Below are 23801 nucleotides of genomic sequence, written 5' to 3' on the forward strand. Positions count from 1 at the left end.
AAAGGTCTTTTCCAACCTAAATTATTCTATGATTCAATAAGTAGTCTTTCCAAATACAGCAGAAAAACAGGAACAGGTGCAAAACTCCAGGTAAATTTCAGTACAAGTCTGCTCCTAGCACCAGCCAGCAGCCAGGGTTATCCATCGCTAAATGTCTGCGCCCTGAATAGACATCAGGTTCAGACTACAGAGTCTTCCCATACTTGAGCAAAAAGATGGGTCAGTTATTGTGCCCTGCAAGAGGAAGAGTAAGTGCAAATTAGTTCAAGAATAGACCAGTGATAATAAAAAATGAAGAAATTGGGATGTCTGGGTTGATATTTTTATTAATAGTGATATTAACTATTAACTTCCCTTAAAATTACAGCACATAAGAAAGGGGGGTTTTTGTGTCTGAAAGGAGAATTGGCATATATGAACGCAGATTTTTTTTTCATTCTTCTGCCTTGCTCATGTTTATGTTGGTAAACTGGCAGAGGGAGATTATTAAATACTGCGTTAGTTTCATTAATGTTCCTGCTGTTGTTTGGCACTTCTTTTACATCATTCCAGACTTTGAAGCTGTACTCCCCAGCAGGCCTGACATCTTCTCTTTTGCTGTCTGTGTGGTCTTCCATTCCTTTTGTATGGGGACTGATAAAATGCTGGCTGAGCTGCCCTCCTTCTCCTGAAAGGTGCTAGCTCTGACAGGATTCTTGCGTTCCCGTCATGCTCCAGCCTGTTGGCTGTGTCTGTCCTATTCTGCTTCACTAAAATTTTGAGATATAATGCCTTGTTCAATATGCATCTAGTGAGTTGCATGCAGGCATTTTAATTGTTCCAGAATTTCAGGGTATGTTGGTAAGCAGAGAATTTCAGGAACATCTTTAGTGTGTGCTTTTAATCTTTGATTGTGAAGTCCAGGTATCAAATAACTGGAAATGTAGAGTTAAAAATAATGGGTTTATTAGCATCAGTTAACAGTCAAGAAGTGTATGATGTTGGGGTTCGCTTACTTTGTGCAAATTGCTGCTTCCCAACATTCTGTTGAAAGACCTGTATATAATGAGTCAGTAGTAAAGATGCCCACCTATCCCCAAACATGGGGAAAGTATGAATAGAAATGGATTTTTTAATTTATGTTTATCGCAACACATACTAACCGATGTAGCAATCACTATGACTGGTACCTTCATTTCTCTGAGTCAGTTGTGCCAGATGAAGGTTTGATCACTAAGAAAATGATTTCTCTTTCACCTCTACCCACTGCTAGGTGTAGTAACCTTCACAAGAGCAGCACTGATAACTGTCACCTACTCAGAACAGTAACAGAAACACTCCAAAGTTGATAAAATCCTGCCTCCATATTAGATTAAAGATTCAGTTTTCAGTTGTCACTGTTGCATTACATAAGATTTTACTTGGTTTTTAACAAGTAAAAAAGTTACTAATTGAATATAATTTTTTTTAAAAAAAAAACCTGTCAAGGCTTTTATTTAATTTTCTAACCCAGAGCCCCACAATACTGTTTTAGGAATATGAAGATAAATAGTTGCTGAAATTCTTGAGCTGCAGAAATAAAGAATTGCTATCTACAACAACTTCATGATAATTTAACTTGCAGTTTTTTAGTGGTAAGAAAAGTCCATACATTTTCCTATTTGGTATAGTTAAGGTTTTGCTAGAGTGCTTTCACCATACCACAGTGCCATTACAATACAATTATAATGGTGTCTACATAATTGTCATGGGCAGTTATTTGTGGAGTTCACAATGTCTTCAACAAGTATGTGATCCTATAGGCTAGAATAACAGTGACAGTGTCTCCCTGCTCTTGGGCTTTTAGAGTGACCCTGCATCCCTTTCCGTCACACACTTGTGCCAAAACTACTTCAGACAGAATGTGCACAGGACAGGGGGGGTCCCAGTACCGCATCGATGCTCCGCTGGCTAACCTTGGTGTTATTTAAGACTTTTCATCCAACATAGGGCCATTTTTTGAAGAAGGAAAATGTCAGTAGCACATTGAGCTCTTGAAGCCCTCAGAGAATGGGGAATAAATGCAAGGCTTTCCAACCTTCCACACTGTGTTAAGGTCGTAGCTGAAAAATGTTACTAATGTCTGTTTTTCCTTTTTATCAGATCTTATGTACAGATTTTGAGTTTCAAGTTTATAGTAAAAAAGATAAAATTTTCTTGCGAATCTGGAATCCTAAGTGAGAAGAAGAGATGAGTGGGAAGTACATTAAACTGTTCTTTAAGCAATAGCCACAGGAGCCTAAAACATATAATCAGTCTTTTAATTACACTAACAAGGATTTTTCTGGCTATTGTACAAGTATTTCTGGAGAGCAAGATATGTACTTTTGCCAGTTGAACATATCTAGGATTTCTGTGTTGTCATAAATCAGTGTTTATCCAAGACACGCTGAACGATTACTTAATGGCCATGTAGTAAATCATTCACAAATACAACCATCTTGGAAGTATGAATCTCCATATACTGAGTTTTCGGATAAGATCTCCATGTCTTCACTGTAGGTTCTGCCACATACCGTACCTGGAGGTTGCAGAATTCTTCCTTCTCTCCTGGTTTTATGTGCTTTTAATTTTCCAAAATGTTATTCCATAAAAATTTATATGAGCTTGTCCATGTTTGATGTTTGTCCAAATATTGCAATATTGCAGTTTGAGTCTGGAATTCCTTATTTCTTCCTTTCTTCATTGCCTCAGACATTTTTTACCTCCGCAAAGAACAGGCAGCTTATCTTTTTTGATCTAGCCACAATTTGCACATCCAGGTCTCCAGTCTGATATAGATGATGTTTGAAACATGGTACAAGTACAGTCTTCATTTGTGACAGCTGCTTTTAGAAGCATGGAATGACAGATGACTGACAATACTTAAAATGCGGAGTCTGGGAAGGAAAACAGTTAAGACCAAAACCAGCAAGGCCTGATCAGACCTTTTTTCAATCAGATTAATATTTTTGATATAAAATAGCCCAGATGTGGAAAAAGGCTAGCTTTCAGAAAAAACTAAATTTGTTTTAAGAGACACAGCTAACCCTCTGTCCTCCCTCCAAAGCAGGCAAAGAAGAAAACTGCAAGAATCACATTTGTAAGATGTGCCTATAACTTTTGCAGTATGGCTTCAGGTTTTCTTTTAAAGGGATTATGGCAAACTTTATACGGTATAGCAGAAATTTTTCAGTACGACAGGAGGACTAAATTCATCTTATTTCCTAAGTAATAGGAAAGCTCTTTTTGGAGGAAAGAAGCTCTGCCTTGCTGAGGCAAGCATTTTCTTGGAATTGTGTGGAATACAAAATGATAATTTTCAAGATAGAGTAGTATCTCTCTTCTGCAGCCACAGCTTGGGAAAGGCTTTATTTATGCCAAAGCATTTCTTCTGAAATTATCAGTTACAAGAATGCACAGTTCGCAATATGTGAAAAATGTTTTCCATCAGACATGATGATAATTAGCTATTTTTCTACTACATCTTAGTTATTTTATGTGGTGAGCTGCTAGTCAGCTGGGAATAGTAACAGTAGTAATTAGCTGCAATTTCTTAGATAGCTGTATACTAGCTAGGAAAATGCTTTTAATTGCTGTTTAGAGATTTCAAACTTTTTATCAGGAGCTATTTTCCCCCCCTTTTTTTTTATTCCAAACGTGCTAAACTCTCTGGTTAAATATTAATCTAATATGTAATTGAATAAACCACTTAAAAATAAACATTTATTACTTCAGTGAAAATTAGATTAAAAATTTACACAATTAGGAGGACTAGGACAATATCTGGATTAATTAAACAAAAATAGCCCTGTATAGCAGAGGTTAATGGAGCTATTCTCATTTGTACTATGTCCCCTGGTGGTACGTGGGGATCTCATCCTGTATCTTTATCAGATTTCCAAGGTATGTGTCTCTCAGGGTGGAGTTACATTTTAAGCTTTTAATGCTCAGATTGGCCCTCATAAATTCCATCCCCACCAAGGTTATCTGGGTCCATGTCCCCCTGAGCTGCTTCACCCCAAGATCATGGATGGGTCAGGGAGCTGCTACCACTGCAGATGAGGCACAGGGCTGCATGGATACTTACTTGTTTTGAACCAGGATGGTCATTCTTGTGTTTATATTCATCTACAGTATAATAACCGTACATTTGCAAATGGCTTTTTATAAGCAGGAAATCACAGTTCTGTAAGATCCCTGCTCTTAAACAAATCTGTGTGCAACCAAACTTGGAAATGCCCTGTAGTGGGTTTTTTAAATTCTCTCTGATTCTGGAAGTTTTAATTGCCTGGCAAACTGAATGAAACAGGGCATGCCTGAAAAATACATAAAGCTCATTCTATCTCAGATGAATATTCCTAAGTGAACCAATTTAAATTAGTAAGTGATTTGGGTGGCAGGGTGATTTGGGGCGAAGGGCAGAAGAAGGTGGAGGAGAGATTCAGCACTTTCACCACTCTCTATTTTATTTTAGCAGTTTTGAGGCTGTGATGCGCCAAACCTGAAACAGACAAAGCCACTAATACATTCTTCATCCCAGTGTGACCCTGGTTTAGGCACATGATGTGAAAAATCCCTGATAACCATTAATTAACATTTTCTTTTAGGTAATCAAAAAAGTCAGCTGCAGCCTTAAAAGTCAAGCAAATGAAAATAAATAGAAAGTGATAATAATATACCCATTTTCAGACAAATAAACTACAGGGATGTATGGTAATATTCTCACTGGAATACTGCAGGCTCATCTTGTTGCTGCTACTAAAGCTGATGACTGACTTTCTCTGATGTTAAATGAGGTAGAAACCTGCTATTGCCTCAGCCAACAACAGCTAGCTACCACCAATGGTTTACCTGAGAGTGCAGAGGGTTGGGCATTTTTCCTGCACTAAAGAATACACATCTCATATAGTGATTACTGCTTCAGACAACATCTGTGCTTTCAGTTTGTACCGCTTCCAGCAACAGACATTTGCTTGGAACATACCTTTTCGTCTGGTGAGTGTCAGACATCGAATGTCTCAGTGTCTGGGGATCCTGTGGAGCAGCACATTGATACATGCACACGTACATCCTCACTTTGTAGCTTTGTAACCAGACCATGGGTGTTCAGCTTTCAGCTTGTATATCTTACCAGCACAGCAGAAAATAACCTTTTCCTGCCTTTTGCTTCTCCAAAATGAATTGAAAAGTAAACACATTTTTTTTTCAAATGGGTGTTAGACAAAAAAATCAAGAGTTAGATTTACCCCTAAAGGGTTTGTACAGTGTGCAAAATTACCAAAGAGAATGTATGAACAGGAATTCATTGGCAGTTTGTTCATGGTTGAATTCGCATTAATTTGAGGACCTTCTTTAGATGACAGTTAGTTTTGCTGTGCTTTGTTATCCATGGAAAGATAGTTTGAAATCTCCAGTTCAGAGTCTAATTAAGAAAGCTACAAATATAATTTCAAAGCAATTAACCTTTACTGACTCTTCATGTGGCTTACAGTATAAATGTAAGAGCAGTATTTCCACAATGACATTTTTAAAGGGGACTTTAATTAAGGATCAACTCTGGAACCTTTCCTGCCAGAAGTGCTCTCATTATCTTCATTGGGATTTTCCTTTTGAGTAAGGACAGCTCACACAAATAAGACTTACAGGACCAGGCTAATGGTTATAACTGTGCGGAACAAATCACTTGCTTTATTATCTACCTATACATTAACTTCACAGGTAATAAAAATAGTAGTGTATTAATCCTTAGTTAAAAGTTAACTTTTTTTAGTTGTGGAGAACACTGAAGGACATGTTCTTGTCCTACTCTAGCCATGGTGAGTTGTCCCTCTCCTCTGTCCCTCCTGCCCTCACATGCCTTTTACTGGCACGAGGATGGGCAGGGCAGAACCTCTGCAGCTCTCATACTCACACTTATTTTAGGACTGCTTCAGCCAGTTCTGGAATAGGCAGAGTTCTTCATGGCAGTTATTATACTGAGGTGTTGACATCTGTTTCGCAGACACATCTGGTTGTTCCTTCTTGGCTCCATGAGATCAAAAAGCTATAACACAATTGCTAAGTTTACAAATGAATGCAAATGACTAAAGTGTTTGTTTAAACAAGCAGTTCTTATTTCTTTTTAAGATTGCATAATGTTTGATTTTTGCCTTTTTTTCAGTCATGATTCATGAAAATAGAAGTGACTAAATGCAGAAAAACTATTAACATATTTGTCCAAAATAGTTGTTGAAATACCTGTAGTTGCAGTATGACATCGTCATGATAACAAATGGGCAAAATAACCTTATAACACAAGGAGAATAGATTAACATTATTGGTGTTATCTGGATCAATGTTGCTAGTTTCCCAGACAAGGTGATTCAATTCTCAGTTGAATCCTACAAGAACTCATAGCTAAGTCAGAATGAAAATTACTGTGTTGTTTTGATTTCATAAGTTTTCTTCACATTTCTTTGTCAATGCTGTCTGGGAAGTGAGCTCTTGGAGAGGAAGGTCAGACATTAAAAGAAAATCAAAGTGGAAAAACACTTAACTGTTCATTTCTGGTTTACTACTGTCTTTTAATTTGTTTCTGCTGCTACTAAAATGGCCTAATACAAAGCTCCAGCTTCAGCTGGAAATAATGCTTTTCTATCTGCTTCAGAGTTTAGATTTTTACATAATTTCTTTAAGAATTAAGACTTATGTGGTGACAGTATTTCCTTTTTGTCAAAGTCCTTCTAACTATTATTATTTTACATACCGGTTACTTTCAACTAAATTTGGTACAGGTGTAGCTGTCTCAAAGATAAGCAGAGTCTTATTTACTTTGTGAGTATCAACAACTTGAAGTGGAATAGTAGCACAAAATTGTGGCTGTACCAAAAAGGCAGTGGCCAGCGCACACCAATTGTGCTGCCATTTGGTAGCAGCCCATTGGTAAATTGGCATGCACATGTTGGTCAGCCAATGTGAATAAATCAAATTACTTTCAATAGGTACTGTAGGGCATGTGTAGGACTTTGGGAATAGTAGAGATGTGGGAGGAAGCCAGAAGTACAGTACTGAGTAGACTGTGGATGCAGAAATGACCTGTGAGTATCTGGGGTGGAGTGGGAAAGGAGACATGAGATAGTAACCTCTAGAAAACCAGGTTCATTAATTAGGGTGCTCTTGGAGCAACTTGTCTTTTATACCTTTACTTTGGAATTTTTTTTATTATCTGCCCTTGAAGCTGAGCATAAGGAGCTTATAAATTGTCTTGTATGGAAAATTTGGCAGAGAATTTTGATAGTAAAGAGGGAGCATATGGAGTCCCCAAAGTCTAGAAGTTGGACCCTTTGCCAGTTTTTCCAAATGACTGTGGAGGTTCAAAGCCATGTATGATATCCCATGGGTAAAGATTTATTCTGAAAAAGGCATTTTCATTTGGGTAAAATTACCTGAGGGGAAAACTGAGCAGTGGATCCCATGTTGTGCAGGAGAGAAAGTGACGTTAATCCATGCCAAGTTCCCTATTAAGATGATCTCTGTTAAAGTCAGATTTGTCTAGTGTGCAGTCCTACAGGCTGGTGTCTCTATGACATCTCTATGATTTTACCATTTTATTTATCAGTTTATTCAATTCCCTAGCTCTTCACCAACACAGAGGAGGAAAACAATCTTACCTCTTATCCAAAGTATTTTTAAAAACTATGAACCTTTTTATTCAGTCAGCTACTAAGGACCACATTTTAAAAAAAATACTTAATTTCCTTAATAAATTCATAGGCCTACTTAATAAGAAACTCCATCCACTTATCTGCTTATTCAAGTGTCTAAATGACTTTCACGGTCTATCCTGAAGCCCTACACACCTCAAGCAACTATAATAATTCTTTAGCAGTATTTAACTGACAAGTTGAAACTATTTCTAAACACTTACATTGTTTGCATTTTTCCAGTGATTATGATGATACACTAAAATATCTTGTTTTCCTTAAGTATGTATATTGGGATTAAGGAATCTATATAAAATTTATCATGCCAGCCAATCTAATCAATGCAATTTTTTTTTTTTTTTTAATTTCCTGGACTCATCACAATTCTGTCTAAACTATTGAACCTGCATTCATACATAAATCCATAAATAGCTTCTGAAAGCTAATTTTCTACTCTATTTTAGCTTCCAGGACCAAACAGAGGAGTATACAATATTTTCCGTTTCTAACATACTATTTGATTTTCAGTAAGGGTGGTTTACCAAGTACATGTTTCCACCTGACTCTTAACGGTAAAGCATAATAAAGAAGCCTGAAATAGAAATCAAATATGTATTTCTACAGCTGCACTTACAAATCTTATGCTTTTGCAAATTCTTGGGCAAGTATTTTGCAGTTTTCAGTGAATTAACTAAAAGTGATGCTTATGAATGCTTAAATATCTTTGATCTTTCTCCAGACTTCTCCATGTAGTTCTTTGTTAGGGAATGAATACTGTTATTGACATCATCTCATCCGGTGAATCATCTCACTTGATCTGGTGCCCTGTAATCTTCCATGCACTTGCTCACATACTGTAGATTTTTAGTGTGCTATAGAAAGTAATGGAACTCAATATTTGCTTTAAACATGCTACTATATATTGCTGAGATGTCCTCTGTTCGCATTTTTATATAGCTTCATCATACACAACAAAGATACTTTCTTCAATAATGCTACGAGAAGTAGAATTGTACACCATATCTTACAAAGAGTGAAATACGAAGAAGGGAAAAACAAAATTGGTAAGTGCTGAGCAATGTGCTTTTAAACATGGGTGCTAAGTCCCACCAAAAAAAGTAGAGAAGTCTGCCTGGGCTCATAACAGCCTCTTTTGCTTCCTTCAGTTTTGAGCTGTTTATGTCTCACCCACTGCTGTTGTAGGGGCTTTGCCTGGAAGACCTGATCATTTCCCTGTAATATCAGGCTGCTTTCACAGGCACGTATGTCACCACATGGGTTTTATCATCTCTTCAAGGAAAGAAACTGACTTAAGCAAGAAATATGTACAGATTAAGGACCCTGGAGAAGCAGATAGACTCATGCAGAAAAGCTTTCACTCCTTCATAAAAATGTATTTGGAAGGATCGCAAGATTTGTGCCGCTGCACATGTCAGCCTGTAGGGCTTCTCCCTGGATACCTGTCCATCCCTAAGGGAGAAGGAAGGTTGTTCTGTATCTCTGTAGCTGCTGTAAGTCAAAAGGGAGTTCACCAGTTACATCCTCAGTGTGAAGGATGCCATGCATAACTATGGCATCACTTTCAAAGAGTGGGTGCAGTGGGCCTTTGCAGCAGCACATATGTGGATCCAGGAGAGCCGGCAGTGACAGAGGAGGGCTGGAGTACAAAACAGTGGCCCTCAGAGCACATGCTGCTTGTGTACCACACAGGGACTGGGACATCACAAATGGAGAGGCAATCCCCATACAACTCTGCAGCCTATTTCATTTCCTGCTGTTTAAACTCCAACCTTCCCCAAGAGGTAGAGATACAGCCCAGAACTTCACTTGTTTTTTCCTCAGCTCCTGGGATGAGGGCAGTAATGGCTCTGAGCAATGACAGTGAGCGGAGGGGAGAGAAGAAAGGGAAGAATTCATGTCGTGCATGCAGCCATTGCATCTAGGACACACATTTGCAGTCCCTGCCTGCCTCAAGATCCCAAGCTCCCTCACATACCGACTTGTGTTGTACCTACCATGAACACAACCTTGCATTGATCACTGGGCAGAGCAAAGCCTGGCTCAGCTGTACAGGTTTTGCTTTTCTGCCAGAGACTTTGGAAAAAAGCATATTCTGCCAAGCAGATACTAACGCAATCACTGAAAGTGCTATTTATGTTAAATTAATACTTCTCATTGCTGTGTTCTTGCTGCTGTCATTCCCCTGTGAATTAGGAAAGGAATCAGGATTCTTTGCCTCTTGGTCACTGGAGTTCAAATGCCTTCAGGTTGTTAGTGCCAGTATTTAGTTTTGCATTGCCTGATAGTTGTTCAGTCCTATTTTGGTGACTTTCCAAGTGAAAAGTGCCCACATCTCAGCAATGATTCATTCTTTCTCTTGAGATTCTCATTAAAGAGAAACAAGGCATGACTGAGTGGGGTGTATGATTACTCTTTTGTGCCAAAGAGCAATCTTTTTCGTTCAGGTTCAAGTATATTTTCCGGTCTTGCACTACTACAGCCTATCTTGTTCCTGTTCTGTCTGTTAGTCCTGCAGCTTTCATAAGACATAAACTGAATATATTTTAAAATGTTGTTATTATATGGAAATTAAGAGTTGCAGTTACTTTACTGGTCTGCAGTTCAAAAATGTAAAGGTCTTCCCTGAAGTTTTCAGCTCCCAAGAAATACAGCCTTTCATCTAAATAGTTTCCTTAGACCATAATTTATGGGGTCAAACTTCAATCCTGGTGTGAGGTCCCTGATTTCACTGAAGTTACACTACAGATGGATTTGGCAAATGAATCTTTAAACCTCCGGCATAATAAATGATACATTATGATTAATATTTGAACAAGTCTTTGCTTGTATTATGTCTTAGTTCATAAAAATCTGTTAAAGATGAATTTTTCTATATGTATCTTTTACTGTCAATGGGCTTCAAACTTCATTTAGCCAGCTTATTATAAAAATATGTTTTGCTTTTTACTTAGCAGTTTTTCTGGTCCTATTGGTAAATAATTGGATACTTTTGATTCTTAGGTCTGAATCGATTGCTCAGTAATGGCTCCTATGAAGCTGCATTTCCTCTTCATGAGGTATTCTCAGTTTTTTTTTTCTTTTTGAACAGACAGTTCCCACAAAATGAATTCTTAATTGTGTAATCATTTATTCTCAATATTATTAATGTTATTACTCTCTTTTGCATTCTGTGACTGCCTCTGACATCCCTCCCATTTAGTAATGCTTTTTTTCTTGGAAAAAAAATGCTTTTTTTCTTGCAAAAAGAGATGAGTAAGGAGAGTTGTTCTGGATCTGTTCTGTAATAAGTATTTGGGTTGATACATCAGTATGGTTTCAGAGGGGAAAAATACCACGCTATAATTTTCTCTTTGAGATTCTCCAGTTTATAGCCTTTGACTTGGACACCATTTATCATAAATTTCTTAGGAAGAATAATCTCAAATCTTACTGAATTCCTTACAGAATCATACTGAAGGAATATGACATTCCTTTTAATGTCATATTTAGCTTTTTGGTACACAAGTATAGAGCTTGCATAAATTGCATGATCCATACCACTAGCGAGAGAGATTTCTTAGATATTCTTTTTTGCTGCTTTTGTTCATTAATTGCCAGATTTGTATTTTAGGGAAGTTACAGAAGTAAGAATTCAATAAGAACCCATGGGGCAGAAAACCACAGACACCTGCTGTATGAGTGCTGGGCTTCCTGGGGAGTGTGGTATAAATACCAGCCGCTGGACCTTGTGAGGTAAGACTTCCCTGCTTTTAGTATGTCATATTATAGGTACTTTGAGCATAGGTTATCTCTGTCCTAACAAAACCATTAAAACCTCAGTTAACTCATGTGTTTTTTAAAAACCAATCCTGAGGTCAGGGGAATCCATTTCATTCATGGCGCCACTATATTCAAAGAAGTATCTATAGAGGAGCTTGTAGGAGGAGCTGAAAGTGAAGGAAGTTTCCTTCTAGACACACCCCACTTCCTGACACCCTAACTTCTAATGAAGGTTTTGCAGAATATTTAAGAGAGAAAAAAAAGGAAAAGACAAATCTGTGGAGGCTGGGTAGACTTGGTTGCATGTCTATCTACTGGAGGATCTCTTCTTCCTCCTCAGAGCATGGCTTCAGTGAAAAACAGGCTCTCATCAATCAGATCTTCTTCTTTTTTTCCAAAAAGCAACCAGAATGAGCGCTGGGTGAAGTTTAATGATGCTTACAAATTACATGGAACAGACCTCACAGTCACTGAGTGTGTTACTGTGTTCAGCAGCACTAGCAGTAGGTGGGTGTAAGTCTCTCTTGTACCACCTCCCTTAAATTTAGCCCAGCCACATCACCACAGTCTGGATTACAAATCTTGGAAGTAGCCTGCAAAGAAGAGACACTGAGAAAGCTGAGACATGAATCTAAGTTCTTATAGCCCTTTTAAATAATGTTTTCAAATAGGCTTGCATGCGCTAATAGAGGATTACATATTTTTTACGGATATATAGAGAGCTAGAGCCTTTACTGATCATGTTGGCAGAACTATTATTGGGTATTAATGTTTGGGGTTTTTTTTTATGAAGAGAGGAATACAAAGCTACAAGGACCTATTAATAAAGTCTTTAGATGTGTTGGGATCACTGAAGATATTGATACATTGGCCATTGGGAAGGGTCATACAGAGCATGTAATTGGTCCAGCATATTAATTTCCCCTTTTATAAGTCCTGTAACTGATAGAAACCTTTGCTTTTACTGATTCTCAAAATTGTTTGCAGATAGAACGATTTGTAGAGGGTGGCCCTGGAGACAGTGTTATTGATTAAGACCATATAAAACCTATCCATTTCATAAACCAGGAGGTGTTCAATTTCCATGGAGAAAAAGTTCACAGAGAAGCACAATAAAAAAAATTTACTGAGTCATGTAATTTTTAAAATGCTTTAGAAAACAAAGTAATGTATTTGTACCTCATAATTTAATCCTGAAATCTTCTTATTTCTTTTTTAATATACTGGCCTGGACAGAAATACGGAATTTTTCTCAAATTACACTATAGAAATTGCTGATTTACTGAGGAGCCGACAGTTATACTGAAGTTTTTTATATTTAATTTCCCAGTATACAATGACATATTAATTTCACGGTATAAACAACTTATCTCTATAATGTTTTTTAATCATTTGTCCATGGTGGTCAAGGCTACTGTTCTTCATCAACATTTCTTGTTTGTGAAAGTGCTATTGAGCCTATATCTGGGTTTTGGTTTCATTTGGTTTATGCATATGGACCATGAGGCATCTGGAAGGGTTTTTAAGTATAAGAATAAATGGCAACAGAATGAGCAAGGTTAGACCCATGATTGTTCTGGATGTTGGTAGCAGCCTTCTTGAGAAGCTTGGGTTTGATGTTTAAGATTTTGTAAGATACTTTAGCTTTTTATCAGACAGTGACATCCACAGAGTTTTCCACCGCTATTTTACAAAAGAAAAAAAGCAGTCAAAACAGCAGACCCCCTAGCTGAGGTCATGGGTGTCCTCTGGTGGTTCAGGAGAGTAGGTGTTTACCCAGAGAGGAGGGGGGCAGGGGGAGCTCTGAGGCTCCCTGAGCATTCACAGCAGCGAGTCTTGGTAGCCATTGAGCTCAGCAGGGTTCAAAGCTGCGGCCCCAGCCCCGCCCGCTGTGTGCTGCCTGCAGTGCACCCATGGCTGCTATGAAGTCGCTGAAGGAGGAGTGACAGGAAAGGGGAGGAAATGCCTTTTTCTTCTCACTTCACAGACTAGATCCCTCACATTTCCTTAGCTCCTGCCCAGTATCAATTGAGCTCCTGTCTACTGAGCTGGAGATTTTTCCTTGAAGAGCTGACAATGCCAGCATTGTTCATTTCACTTGGAAGTATCTCAGCATGCATACTTTAACCAGAAGATTTTTTAGTACCAGTTCTGCAGCAGGAGCAACTTTTTTATTTGTTTCCCATACCAACAACTATGTGGGGTGTACTTGAAGGGAGTAGCGTGGCCATCTGTACAAAAGGAGTGGATGGATGTTAATTCTTCCACTGACATCTGGCCAGAACTTACTGCTGCTAGCTGACATTCCCCTTTATTATACGCTTTAGAAAAGCTAAGGAGCAAATTAGATGTAGATAATATAATTGTCTCATTAATAGATATGGTATTTCCACCTTAGAGTCAAGTTGCCACAATGGTAAGCAAAACTGTTCATACTTAGGTGCTGGTTTATTTTTTCCTTAGCTGTTAAAATGAGGCCTTACATCTCCAGTGCTGTCAATTTGGTGCCTCCCAGATTTCATTTAATCTCATCAGCTGGCTGTTATGGAGATAGTAGTCACTAGAAATAAATGAGAAAAAGTCATTTGAGGGGAATTGCACGGTACTGCTTTCACTCTGCTTTGAAATACGTGGCAGTATGAAGGCGCAGATTTGGCACAATTGCAAAGGCACTCCTATTAATCAACAGATGTGGTGCCATGTTTTTAATTACACTTCTGTTGGAATTTAGGATCCAGAGTTACTTTACAAGAATAATTTAATATCCTTAGAATTGATAGCAATTGGAAAGAGGCAGGACTTACTATATTTATATGCTCTGGGACCACGTAAATCAATGGAAACGGTTGCAGTGATTCCTGAGGGCTTTGGATCACCTCCTTCACACTTCTGTGCATAGCTGCTTTCCTCTAGGCTGTGCACAAATTGCTCCTGCTGCTGTTTGCGCATGTTATTTACAGGGCAAAAAAGGAGGGAGAAAACTATATTTACAAAGTGATTGTAAAGCTACCTAAATGAACCTGAAAACAAAAGTAATGCTTGAGTAACTTGCATTTTACTCCATGTTTACATTAAATGACTTGATTCCAAGCTGACAACTCCCTTTCAGTCTCCTGTCAAGCCTTCCTCCCTGCCCCATTGCTCCTGACATAAGAGCTTCCTGTGTCCAAAACACCTGTTGGAAAGCTCTAGCTCCCTCAGAACTTGTTTCTGTGATGTATAAAGTTCTGTGTAGGATTTCATTCTGACCTGCAAAAGGATTAATGAAGATAGGTAGGTTCCTGGCTTGAGTCCAAACCTGTCTATATTCTAGCTCTATGACTTCCTTCTAGTCATCCTGAAAGCAAAAGATCATATTATGAAGGTCATTAAACACAGAGGAATCCAATATCACACATTATGGGTCTGAAATCAGATTTTGTAGCTTAATACTTTTCAAAAATGTGCCTTATTGATAAATACTGGGATTGAAATCTTGGCCCAGTTAAGTCAGTGATAGTTCTACCATTGGAATGGGGTGAGGGGAGAGACAGGTCACCCTTAAGGTAGGCACTATTGGCGGGCTAGTACACATGCTAGCATAAAATTGAGAAGCTGAAATTATTTTTTAATTATTATTCTGTGGTGCAGCATATATGAGGATAGGAGAGATGGATTATTGTGTTAGGTGCCTGGGGTATATTTATGTCTTTTTGTCGTGGTTTAGCCCCAGCCAGCAACTAAGCACCACACAGCTGCTCACTCACTCCCCCTGCCCCGATGGGATGGGGGAGAGAATCGGAGGAGTAAGAGTGAGAAACACTCCTGGGTTCAGATAAGAACAGTTTAATAATTGAAATAAAGTAAAATAGTAATGATAATAATAACAATATAATAATGATAATAATAATAATAATAATATACAAAGCAAGTGATGCACAATGCAATTGCTCACCACCTGCCAATCGATACCCAGACAGTTCCCGAGCAGCAATCGCTGCTCCCCGGCCAACCCCCCCCAGTTTATATACTGAGCATGACGTCATATGGTATGGAATAGCCTTTTGGTCAGTCTGGATCAACTCCTCTGGCTGTGCCCCCTCCCAGTCTCTTGTGCACCTGGCAGAGCATGGGAAGCTGAAAAGTCCTTGACTAGCATAAGCAGTACTCAACAACAACCAAAACATCAGCATGTTATCAACATTCTTCTACTAAATCCAAAACACAGCACTATGCCTGCTACTAGGAAGAAAATTAACTCTATCCCATCCAAAACCAGGACAGTCTTCTTTTTAGGTTAGTTGTGGAGGAAATTTTCTGCAGGAGAACCATCAAAGACACAAAACATTTTTTTCTGTTCTTATTAACAATCTGAAAAATTGGATGGTAGTAAGTTAGCAAAGTGTCACGAAGGCAGGTCTGTGAATCCTGCTGATTATGTCAATTCACTACGAACGAGTGACTTTACACAGTTTGATTTAGTAAAAGTTAGAATTTACTTGTAGCAAATTGCAGAATTTGATTGTAATATTTTCAATAGCACTCAATCATCAATGATTAATAAAGTGATTAGACAAAATTGATCAAAACAGTGACTTAGTTACAGATTCGAAGATGGCAAGGTTCACTCTTACTACATAGAAGCACATAAAAGAGAATTAAATCACAGTGAGTTAAAATGATTCATAAAAGGATTGCGTATATATAGAATAAAGGCAAGGGGGGAGGGGGGGCCCTCCCGTTGAGTCACGAGGTTTAGACTAGACCCCCTTGCTTTCTAAACTCCCTCTCAGAGAGGAGCCTAGGTGCGGCTAGGTCTAGTCTTAGTCTCAGACTTGGTCAACAGTTTATATGGATAAGTATAATGTATATATATGCATATATGTATATCTTGTACATAGGAAAAATATATAAAGGAAATTGGATTATATGAGAGAGAGAGATAAGTTGTATGTAGGGGATATGGAAACCCTCCCGTTGGGTCATGAGGTTCAGAATGGACCCCCTTGCTTTCTAAACTCCTTCTCAGAGAGGAGCCGAGGTGCGGCTGGGCCCACTCTTAGTCTCAGACTTGGTCAACAGTTTAGGAGAGTAATGTTATAAGAATAATACAGCAATATAAAACTCCTTTTAAAATTAAATCATACATCTACAAACTACTTAAATTGATTCATGCATGCACACTTACAACTATAAATGCATATATGAAAATAATATACCTGTTAAAAATTCCCCTTGAGTTTAGTGAAATACTCACGTCTAATGCCTTGGCGTTTCTCAATGGGTGAGAGTAGAGTCTCGAGGAGTGAAGAATATCAGCAGCCCAGGCTCCGTTGTCGATCTCCGGCAACAGAGTTCTGGTAGCAGCAGACTTTTGGAATCTGCTAGTTTTCACTGACTCTGAGAGACATTTCGATCAGAGGGAGATGCTGGCGCAGCCTGCGGCAGTCCAGGAGAGCTCCAAGGGCCTCACTTAGGACTGTCGTTTATAGGATTGTGAGATGATTGACTTTAATCACCAGTAAATTTCCATCCGAGCCACAATTCGGGTCGGCTTGTTGCTGGAATTCCAGCAGCGATGATACCACTCTGTTTCAAGGCTGTCTGGGGTAGCTGTTTGTTCTCGTTCCCCTCGTTAGCCATAATATGAATGTTGATAAGAACAGAGCCGCTCTCTGCTCCAGCCATGTAGGAGTTTCTGGTACAATTAAGGGGCGCTTAACTGACCAACTCGCTACACAAAAGCTGCAGCCTGGAATTCCTGAGATTGTAAAGCATCCGAAGTGAAGGGGAAAAACAGAACAGAAGAACAGGGGCAGGGGGAGATGTACCACCACACAAAGTTAACAAAAATGCAAATGTTACCAAGGCTGGAAAATTTCAAAGAGGCCTTCAATGAACAGAGTGATAACAGGTGAAATTTAGGCATAAGTAATGCACAGTGATGCACCCTAGAAAAAAAATCCCTGGAATTCTTCATGTACATCACTGAGTTCTGGCTAAAGTGCCAGCATGCAGGTAAGAGAACTGCCATCACTGTGGAGAGCTATATGAAATTTTTGTTCTATATATAGTGACAGAGAAGAAAGAAAGTGCTTGTTCATCATATTTGGTACAACTTGAAGGGAAAGAGTGGCAAAGGTATCTCTAAACCCTCTTATCTCCTGAAGGTCATGATGATCCAGGCTAACCCAATTATGGATTTGAATAAATGTGGAATTCTCCAGAGACCTTGTAACTGCCATAGTTTTCTATAGCACTCAGTCTAGTGGTATCTGAGCAGAGACAGAAAACATATGCTGACTAGGGGGCCAGAAGTAATGAAATATTAACTTGATCCTGATGCAAATTACAGTAGTACAGCCTGTGAAGTAAAGGGCAGTAGTGGAAGATCGAGGCTGTTTGTCCATATCTAAACTAATATGCATCAAAGTAATGTCAACATCCCGCACTTATTTTTAAAATGAGGCTCACAATTGGCCTCGGATGCCTTTTCCTTACATTGCAGAGATTTAGGTTGCTCCCCATCATGTCCATTCTTCTTTATGAACACACTGAAGCTTGCTTGGGTCTTCATCTAGGATGAAGCTGTTTCATTTCTAGATCAAAAAAGATTACTATGATTTGTACTGTTAGATGGAAAGGCTCAACAGGATAGGAGATGGTGTTTGTCATGAATGTTTGTCGGCTCGGGGGCTGGAACGATGAAGCATTCATCCTTGAATGTAGGGAATGAAATAAAAAAATAAAACTTGATGAATGTTAAGTTTACTTCACTTTTTTGAACTATGTACCTGGAGAAAAATAGGTCATAAATATTCAGTGGAAGTAAGCTCAAAATGTGAGCTTGCTTTTTAGTGGAGCAGGCACAGCCTGACATCCTAGGTGTCAGGAAGATAATTAGGCCAAAGGGTTCACTAACACTCTTAAGTCAGGCCTCAAAAAGTAGTTTCCAGTGTGTCTTTTTACAACCAGACCTGCTGCCCTTGTCAGAACTGAGCATGTTATCATTAGCTTACCACCTCTTTAGCCTGTAAATTTAAGTCTCTGTTGAATGACAGAAGAATAGAAACAACACGACAATATTTGGCTTCTCATACAGTGGCAAAATCAAATGAAAGTAATCAGTGTAGGTCAGTATCATTCAGCAGAGCATGAGTTCAGCCCAGGCAGATATTTCTCATGCTGGAAATTTTTTATATCCATTTGAAAACTGATGGTTTTGTCCATTCCAGACCAAGTGTTTCTTTCTCTTCTCCACTGCCTCCAGCCCTAAAGTCCATCATGGGTCTTTTCCTCCTCACTGTGAAAGTTTGACCAAAGATGTTTTCTGGTAGCATAAAGGAGCCCGCAGTGCTGGCTCACTGCATTCTTTGCCTCTGGACAGATCAGAAATTTCATCATTAGTGTAAAAATGGGTTTTCATCAGCAGTTATTCTCAAATTCAGTTGATATGCAAGTTTAAGTTGTCTGCAAAGTCTCTGAAGTGCAAGAATATCATCTTGTCTCATTCTTTAAAATTAACCTTGCAAATAATCTCCTAAAATCTTCATTGTAGTCATGATAATTGCATATTGATTAGTAAAGCGTCCTAATCTAATCATCAGCCTAATGTACACAAGACCATCAAACACGGGACAATGCAGGCAGCCCACTCCTATGCTGATGAATTCAGCAGGTTTTTTGTGTGCTTGATGTATTTTTTTACACATAAATAAAGGTTTGGTTGCATTTGGGAGGAGGAAAAATGCTAATGAATATGTAGCAAATAGGAGTTTCCTGACCACTTTGCTGTTAATTTTTAAGCAATATAGCTCACAAATTCCTCAAATCAGTGCAAGATGATACATAAAGACATTTGTTGGACTTCACTCGCACTTTACTTTCCACCTGTGGTAGAATCATGAGATTAGTGTTCCAGGAACTGAGCTAAGAAAAGAAATAATCAAATGAAAATAAATTGGATTGGAGAATAATCTCTGGTTAATTGATTTCTTAGAAATAATGTGGGCCAAATCATTTTTGCTGTTACCTCAGCTTTAGGGATGAAACTGATTTCAATGCAATTATTCAGGAAGTACAGTTACACAGCCAAAAGACAAAGCAAGCCATCAGTTTCCCAAACACAAAGAACTAGCTTTTTAAAATTAACTCAATGTTTCCTTTCTGAGGTCTCCACTCATCTCACTGTAAACTGTGGTTAGTGAATTTTTAAATTAATTTTTAAAGTTCATTCATGAGGTGTGGATTTAGAAGCCTAGGTGCAAGCCTTTTTTCAGGAAATTCTGACTCTGCTTTCTAATCTGCCTTTCAGATATGACAAAATATTTACTTTCTATTAACAAGCAAGAATAAGCAGATTTATTCGAATTAGCAGGTAACTTTGCTGTGTTGTGTTTTAAAACAGACGGTACTTTGGTGAGAAAATTGGGCTGTACTTTGCCTGGTTAGGCTGGTACACGGGGATGCTCTTCCCAGCTGCCTTCATTGGATTGTTTGTCTTTTTGTATGGAGTCACCACTTTGAACCACTGCCAAGTCAGGTAACCTGGGCACTTTTATAAGGGAGCTCAGCTGTGGGTTATTATGAATAATTTAAGAGATCTTCATATGAATTGTTAATTATTTCATTTTGAACTGTTGAATGAATACTCAGGAAAAGGCTGTGCTTGGTTCTCGTAAGCTACCCAGTATCAAGCTTCCCTTGTTTTGTGCTCCTGAATTTGGATGGGAGGCAATGTTTCTTGCCCAGCTCCAGTTGCTAATGGTGATGGCAACTCAGCATGAAGTAAGGAGAAAGTAGGGCTTCTTCATTACTGTTGTAACAAGCCAGTAGAAGAGTGGGGAATTTTCACTCTCTTCAAGGCCTTTCCCAAAGATCCACTGCAGGGAGGCTTTCTTCAGATGAAGAACCCCCTGGACCTTCTGCTGAGTGCTGCACCTCTACGTTCTTGCACACTTAAGTCAGAAGAATAAGTCAAACTGAACTTTATCTGCAACTGTCCTCACCCTCTTCCTATCAAAGGTCACTTCTGACTCAAGGAGAAGCTGGAAATGGTAAAGAGATACTGCTAGGCTGGCCCTGAAGAACTGTCCTCTGCAATTATGACTGTAAACTCTGAAGTTTTAGACAGTCAACAAATATTAATTATACACATGCAGTTATGAACATCTTGGCTTCAGTTACAGTATTGCTCAATAAGAAACTGAATATTAGTGAAACTTACCAATCCATTTTAAGACCGATTGTTGTGCATCAAACTATTTTTATCTTTTCTATTTTTTCAGTAAAGAAGTCTGCCAAGCTACAGATATCATCATGTGTCCTATATGTGATAAATACTGTCCCTTCATGAGGTTGTCAGACAGCTGCGTTTATGCCAAGGTATATTTTAAACTATGCAAATAGAAATGCTTTCCTGGTAAAAGCATTAATTTTGCCTTTTGCGTTTTGTCTTTAGTGAGCTTGGGTAGATAAAATCTTGAAAGGACAGATCAAGTTCAGCCAAAATTAACGTTCGTTGTCTTTTACCAGGACTTAGTTTGGGTTGTAAAACACTTGAATGCAATTTGCACTTAGAGATTCAGCAGTCGCAGATGTTGTGTCCTAGATGCATGTGCTACAGTGTCCTTGGCATCAGCCTTTACCTTATGATCCATCCTTTGTACGTGGCTCTGTAAGATGAATCCTTTGGGTCTGAAATGATGCTCACACCTGGTGTTGGCAGGGGTCAGTCCCAGGCCACGCTGGCCAATGGTCCTGTCAATTGACAGGTGCATTTCACACATCAAGGGAAGGACCCTCAGGACTGTCAGGCCAGCTGCAGTCATGATCACATTAGTTTTATTAGGTGAAAATAGAAAATAAAGCCCTGTTATTATAAATTAATAACATTATTAATATATCCCTCAGGTAACCCACCTTTTTGACAACGGAGCTACTGTCTTCTTTGCTGTTTTCATGGCGGTGTGGGGTAAGTTTTTGTTTTGATATTAAGGAATTGCACAAACTTTTTCTTGAAGATTGTGATGCAACATAGGCCTTTGTAATTTCCAGCACAGCTTTTTCAGACACTGAGAAAAGCAATACAGGCTTGATTCTTTTCTGTTTCTGCAAAAGGAAGATGGAAGTCGTTGAAATCAGTTTTTTATGTGATAATAATTTTAATTAAAATAGAAACATGTATGCCGTATGTAGTGTCTATGTAGATAGTTATATTCGGGGCGGGGGGTGTAATTGTTTTTCAATCTGTTGGCACTAAGGCCTTTTGTCTGTTACTGTTCGGGGCTTCTCTTAGCTCAGGGCAGCTCAGTTTAGTGTCTGTAGTAAAATGAATTAACATATTGTTTTTCCCACCTTGCAGAAAGGCAGGAAAGCTTAAATACATGTAAGCTGATTGTAATTAAAGCAAAACTCTGATGAAATAAATGGAAGATTTATTTGAATGACTAATTGATCCAAGAGTGGTCTAACTGTTGCCATGGAGGCTGAATTTTGCCCATAGGACAGTTCTATTTCTGGCTCAGCTGTTTCTCCTGCTGTGGTCTTGTAGGCAGAATTGAAGGCAAGAGGAAACAATAATTTCTGGCAGCATAAAAAGTCTTTCAAACATTCCCTGACCATGCCCAGGCTCTTAGCTGCTACCATTCCATTCTGAGACAAGGTTAACACCTTTAGAAAACGGCTCAATGAGGTGCCTCAAAAATGGCACCCATCTCACAGCTCCGGGTGCTTGAGCTATCCTGATTGTTCTCCTGTTCTTACTCACACATCTCCAGCTGCTTTGGAAAGGTGTCCAAATAATTCTTATAATCTCCATTTTAAACTGCAAATCTCTTTACTGAGCCACAAGAGATATCCAGGAGCCAACATCAAAGCCATCAGGACACCACAGATTAGCCTACCAGTCTGCCTCAGTTTCTTCCTCCAAAACTATGTTTTTGTCTTAGTCAACTAATTAAATTAGGCCATACAGGCCAATCAAGCCTATTCATGCCATTTCAGGTAATATTGACGGTATTAAAAAATCACAAATTACATTAACAAAAAATCCACAGATTGTACAGATTTTCTGTTTCTCCTTGGTATTTCAAGCTTTGGCTTAGAGCTACACCAGAGCTGAGAATCAGCAAAAATTTCTAAGCCTTAAAGATTTTTTTAGAAGTTTACTCAGCTTTTCCAACCTCTTTCTCTGTGTGCTCACTGAAGTTGAGAATTTCCAAAACAGTTTAGAGGCAGGGATTTCCATCTCAGCTAGGAAAATTGATGGGTTAACATTACTGAACATTTATGTCACTTTTCCTAACTGCTGGTGAGCATGCCTTTGGAATGCAGCTATTTGCACCAGTGCTTTTGTTCCTCCATAACAGTAACACTGCTTTCAGGAAACAGCTGTGCTCACAGCTTTGCACCTGTGTCTTAGCACTGCCCAGAACCAGAGCTGTAGGAAAAGCAGCTCTAGGTAAGGGGGAGTTCCTCACTCAGGTAACCATGCCTGGTCCTGCCTTGTGGTTGCTACCTGAGAGAAGGCTGAGCAGGCTGAGCATGCCTGCCTACAAAATGTTGTATGTCCTCTCTCTTTCCTGTCCCTAGTTGACGGGAGCTGCACCTCACTTTAGTTAGCTTCTCCTTCCTTCCCATCCTTCAGCATCACTGTCAGACTCCCAGACCCAGTTCCCTCTGGGGATATCTCCCCACCAGCCTGCCAGGATGGGGAAATGCACTGCCCACCCGTGCATCTCCAGCACCTAAGCCCACAGAGACATAAGAAAAAATATAATAAATGCTGCCCTCTGGATGATTCGGCTAGTGGAGAAGAGACTGTAGGACAGTGGCTGGGGTGAGAGCTTTCCCCACCACTTTTGCTGGCTTACACTGTGCTTGTGAGCTTGCCACCAAGAGGGATGTAGGGGCAGCAACAGGAAGGAGGTTGTGAATGTAGGGTAATGGTTTGGAGAATGAGGTGATCCTACGGCTCCACCCAAACTGCAGTTTCTTAAATAAGACTTTGCTGAGACAACAGTGAGATTGTGGGGATATTTTCCATACAGTTAGGGCTAAAGCAGCATTAGAAGGAGGAAAGCCACACTTCCTAGGGTTTTTCTAGTACTGTATTTATGAGTTGGCTTACCGCCTGTCTTAAATGGATTTTGAGTCTGCAGTAGGCCTATTGGCAGCTGCAGGCATTACCATCATCTCACTAAATCGTAGGGGAAGAGAAGAAACAATGATAGCAGTTTGATTGTGGAAATGTTCTTTCTGTCAGCATGAAACAACTGGCAAGTGCAGGACAAATTGGCTGTGAAAAGTTCAGCCTTCTGGATGATCCAGTTTGACAGATGCTAGCACACAAAATAATGA

General features: G+C 39.1%; 1 protein-coding gene across 2 annotated transcripts in view; it reads left to right on the plus strand.

Annotated features, from left to right (window-relative positions):
• The window catches only part of ANO4 (anoctamin 4), a 225105-nt gene that overhangs the window by 164138 nt on the left and 37166 nt on the right, over window positions 1-23801 (plus strand). For both annotated transcript variants that reach the window (XM_075711548.1, XM_075711556.1), the window contains 6 exons: window positions 8640-8746; window positions 10704-10759; window positions 11314-11435; window positions 19849-19983; window positions 20729-20825; window positions 21354-21414. In XM_075711548.1, the coding sequence (XP_075567663.1) occupies window positions 8640-8746; window positions 10704-10759; window positions 11314-11435; window positions 19849-19983; window positions 20729-20825; window positions 21354-21414 (578 nt within the window). The remainder of the gene's footprint in view (window positions 1-8639; window positions 8747-10703; window positions 10760-11313; window positions 11436-19848; window positions 19984-20728; window positions 20826-21353; window positions 21415-23801) is intronic.

Source organism: Pelecanus crispus, chromosome 1, assembly GCF_030463565.1.
Source record: "Pelecanus crispus isolate bPelCri1 chromosome 1, bPelCri1.pri, whole genome shotgun sequence".
Classification (NCBI taxonomy): Eukaryota; Metazoa; Chordata; class Aves; order Pelecaniformes; family Pelecanidae; genus Pelecanus; species Pelecanus crispus.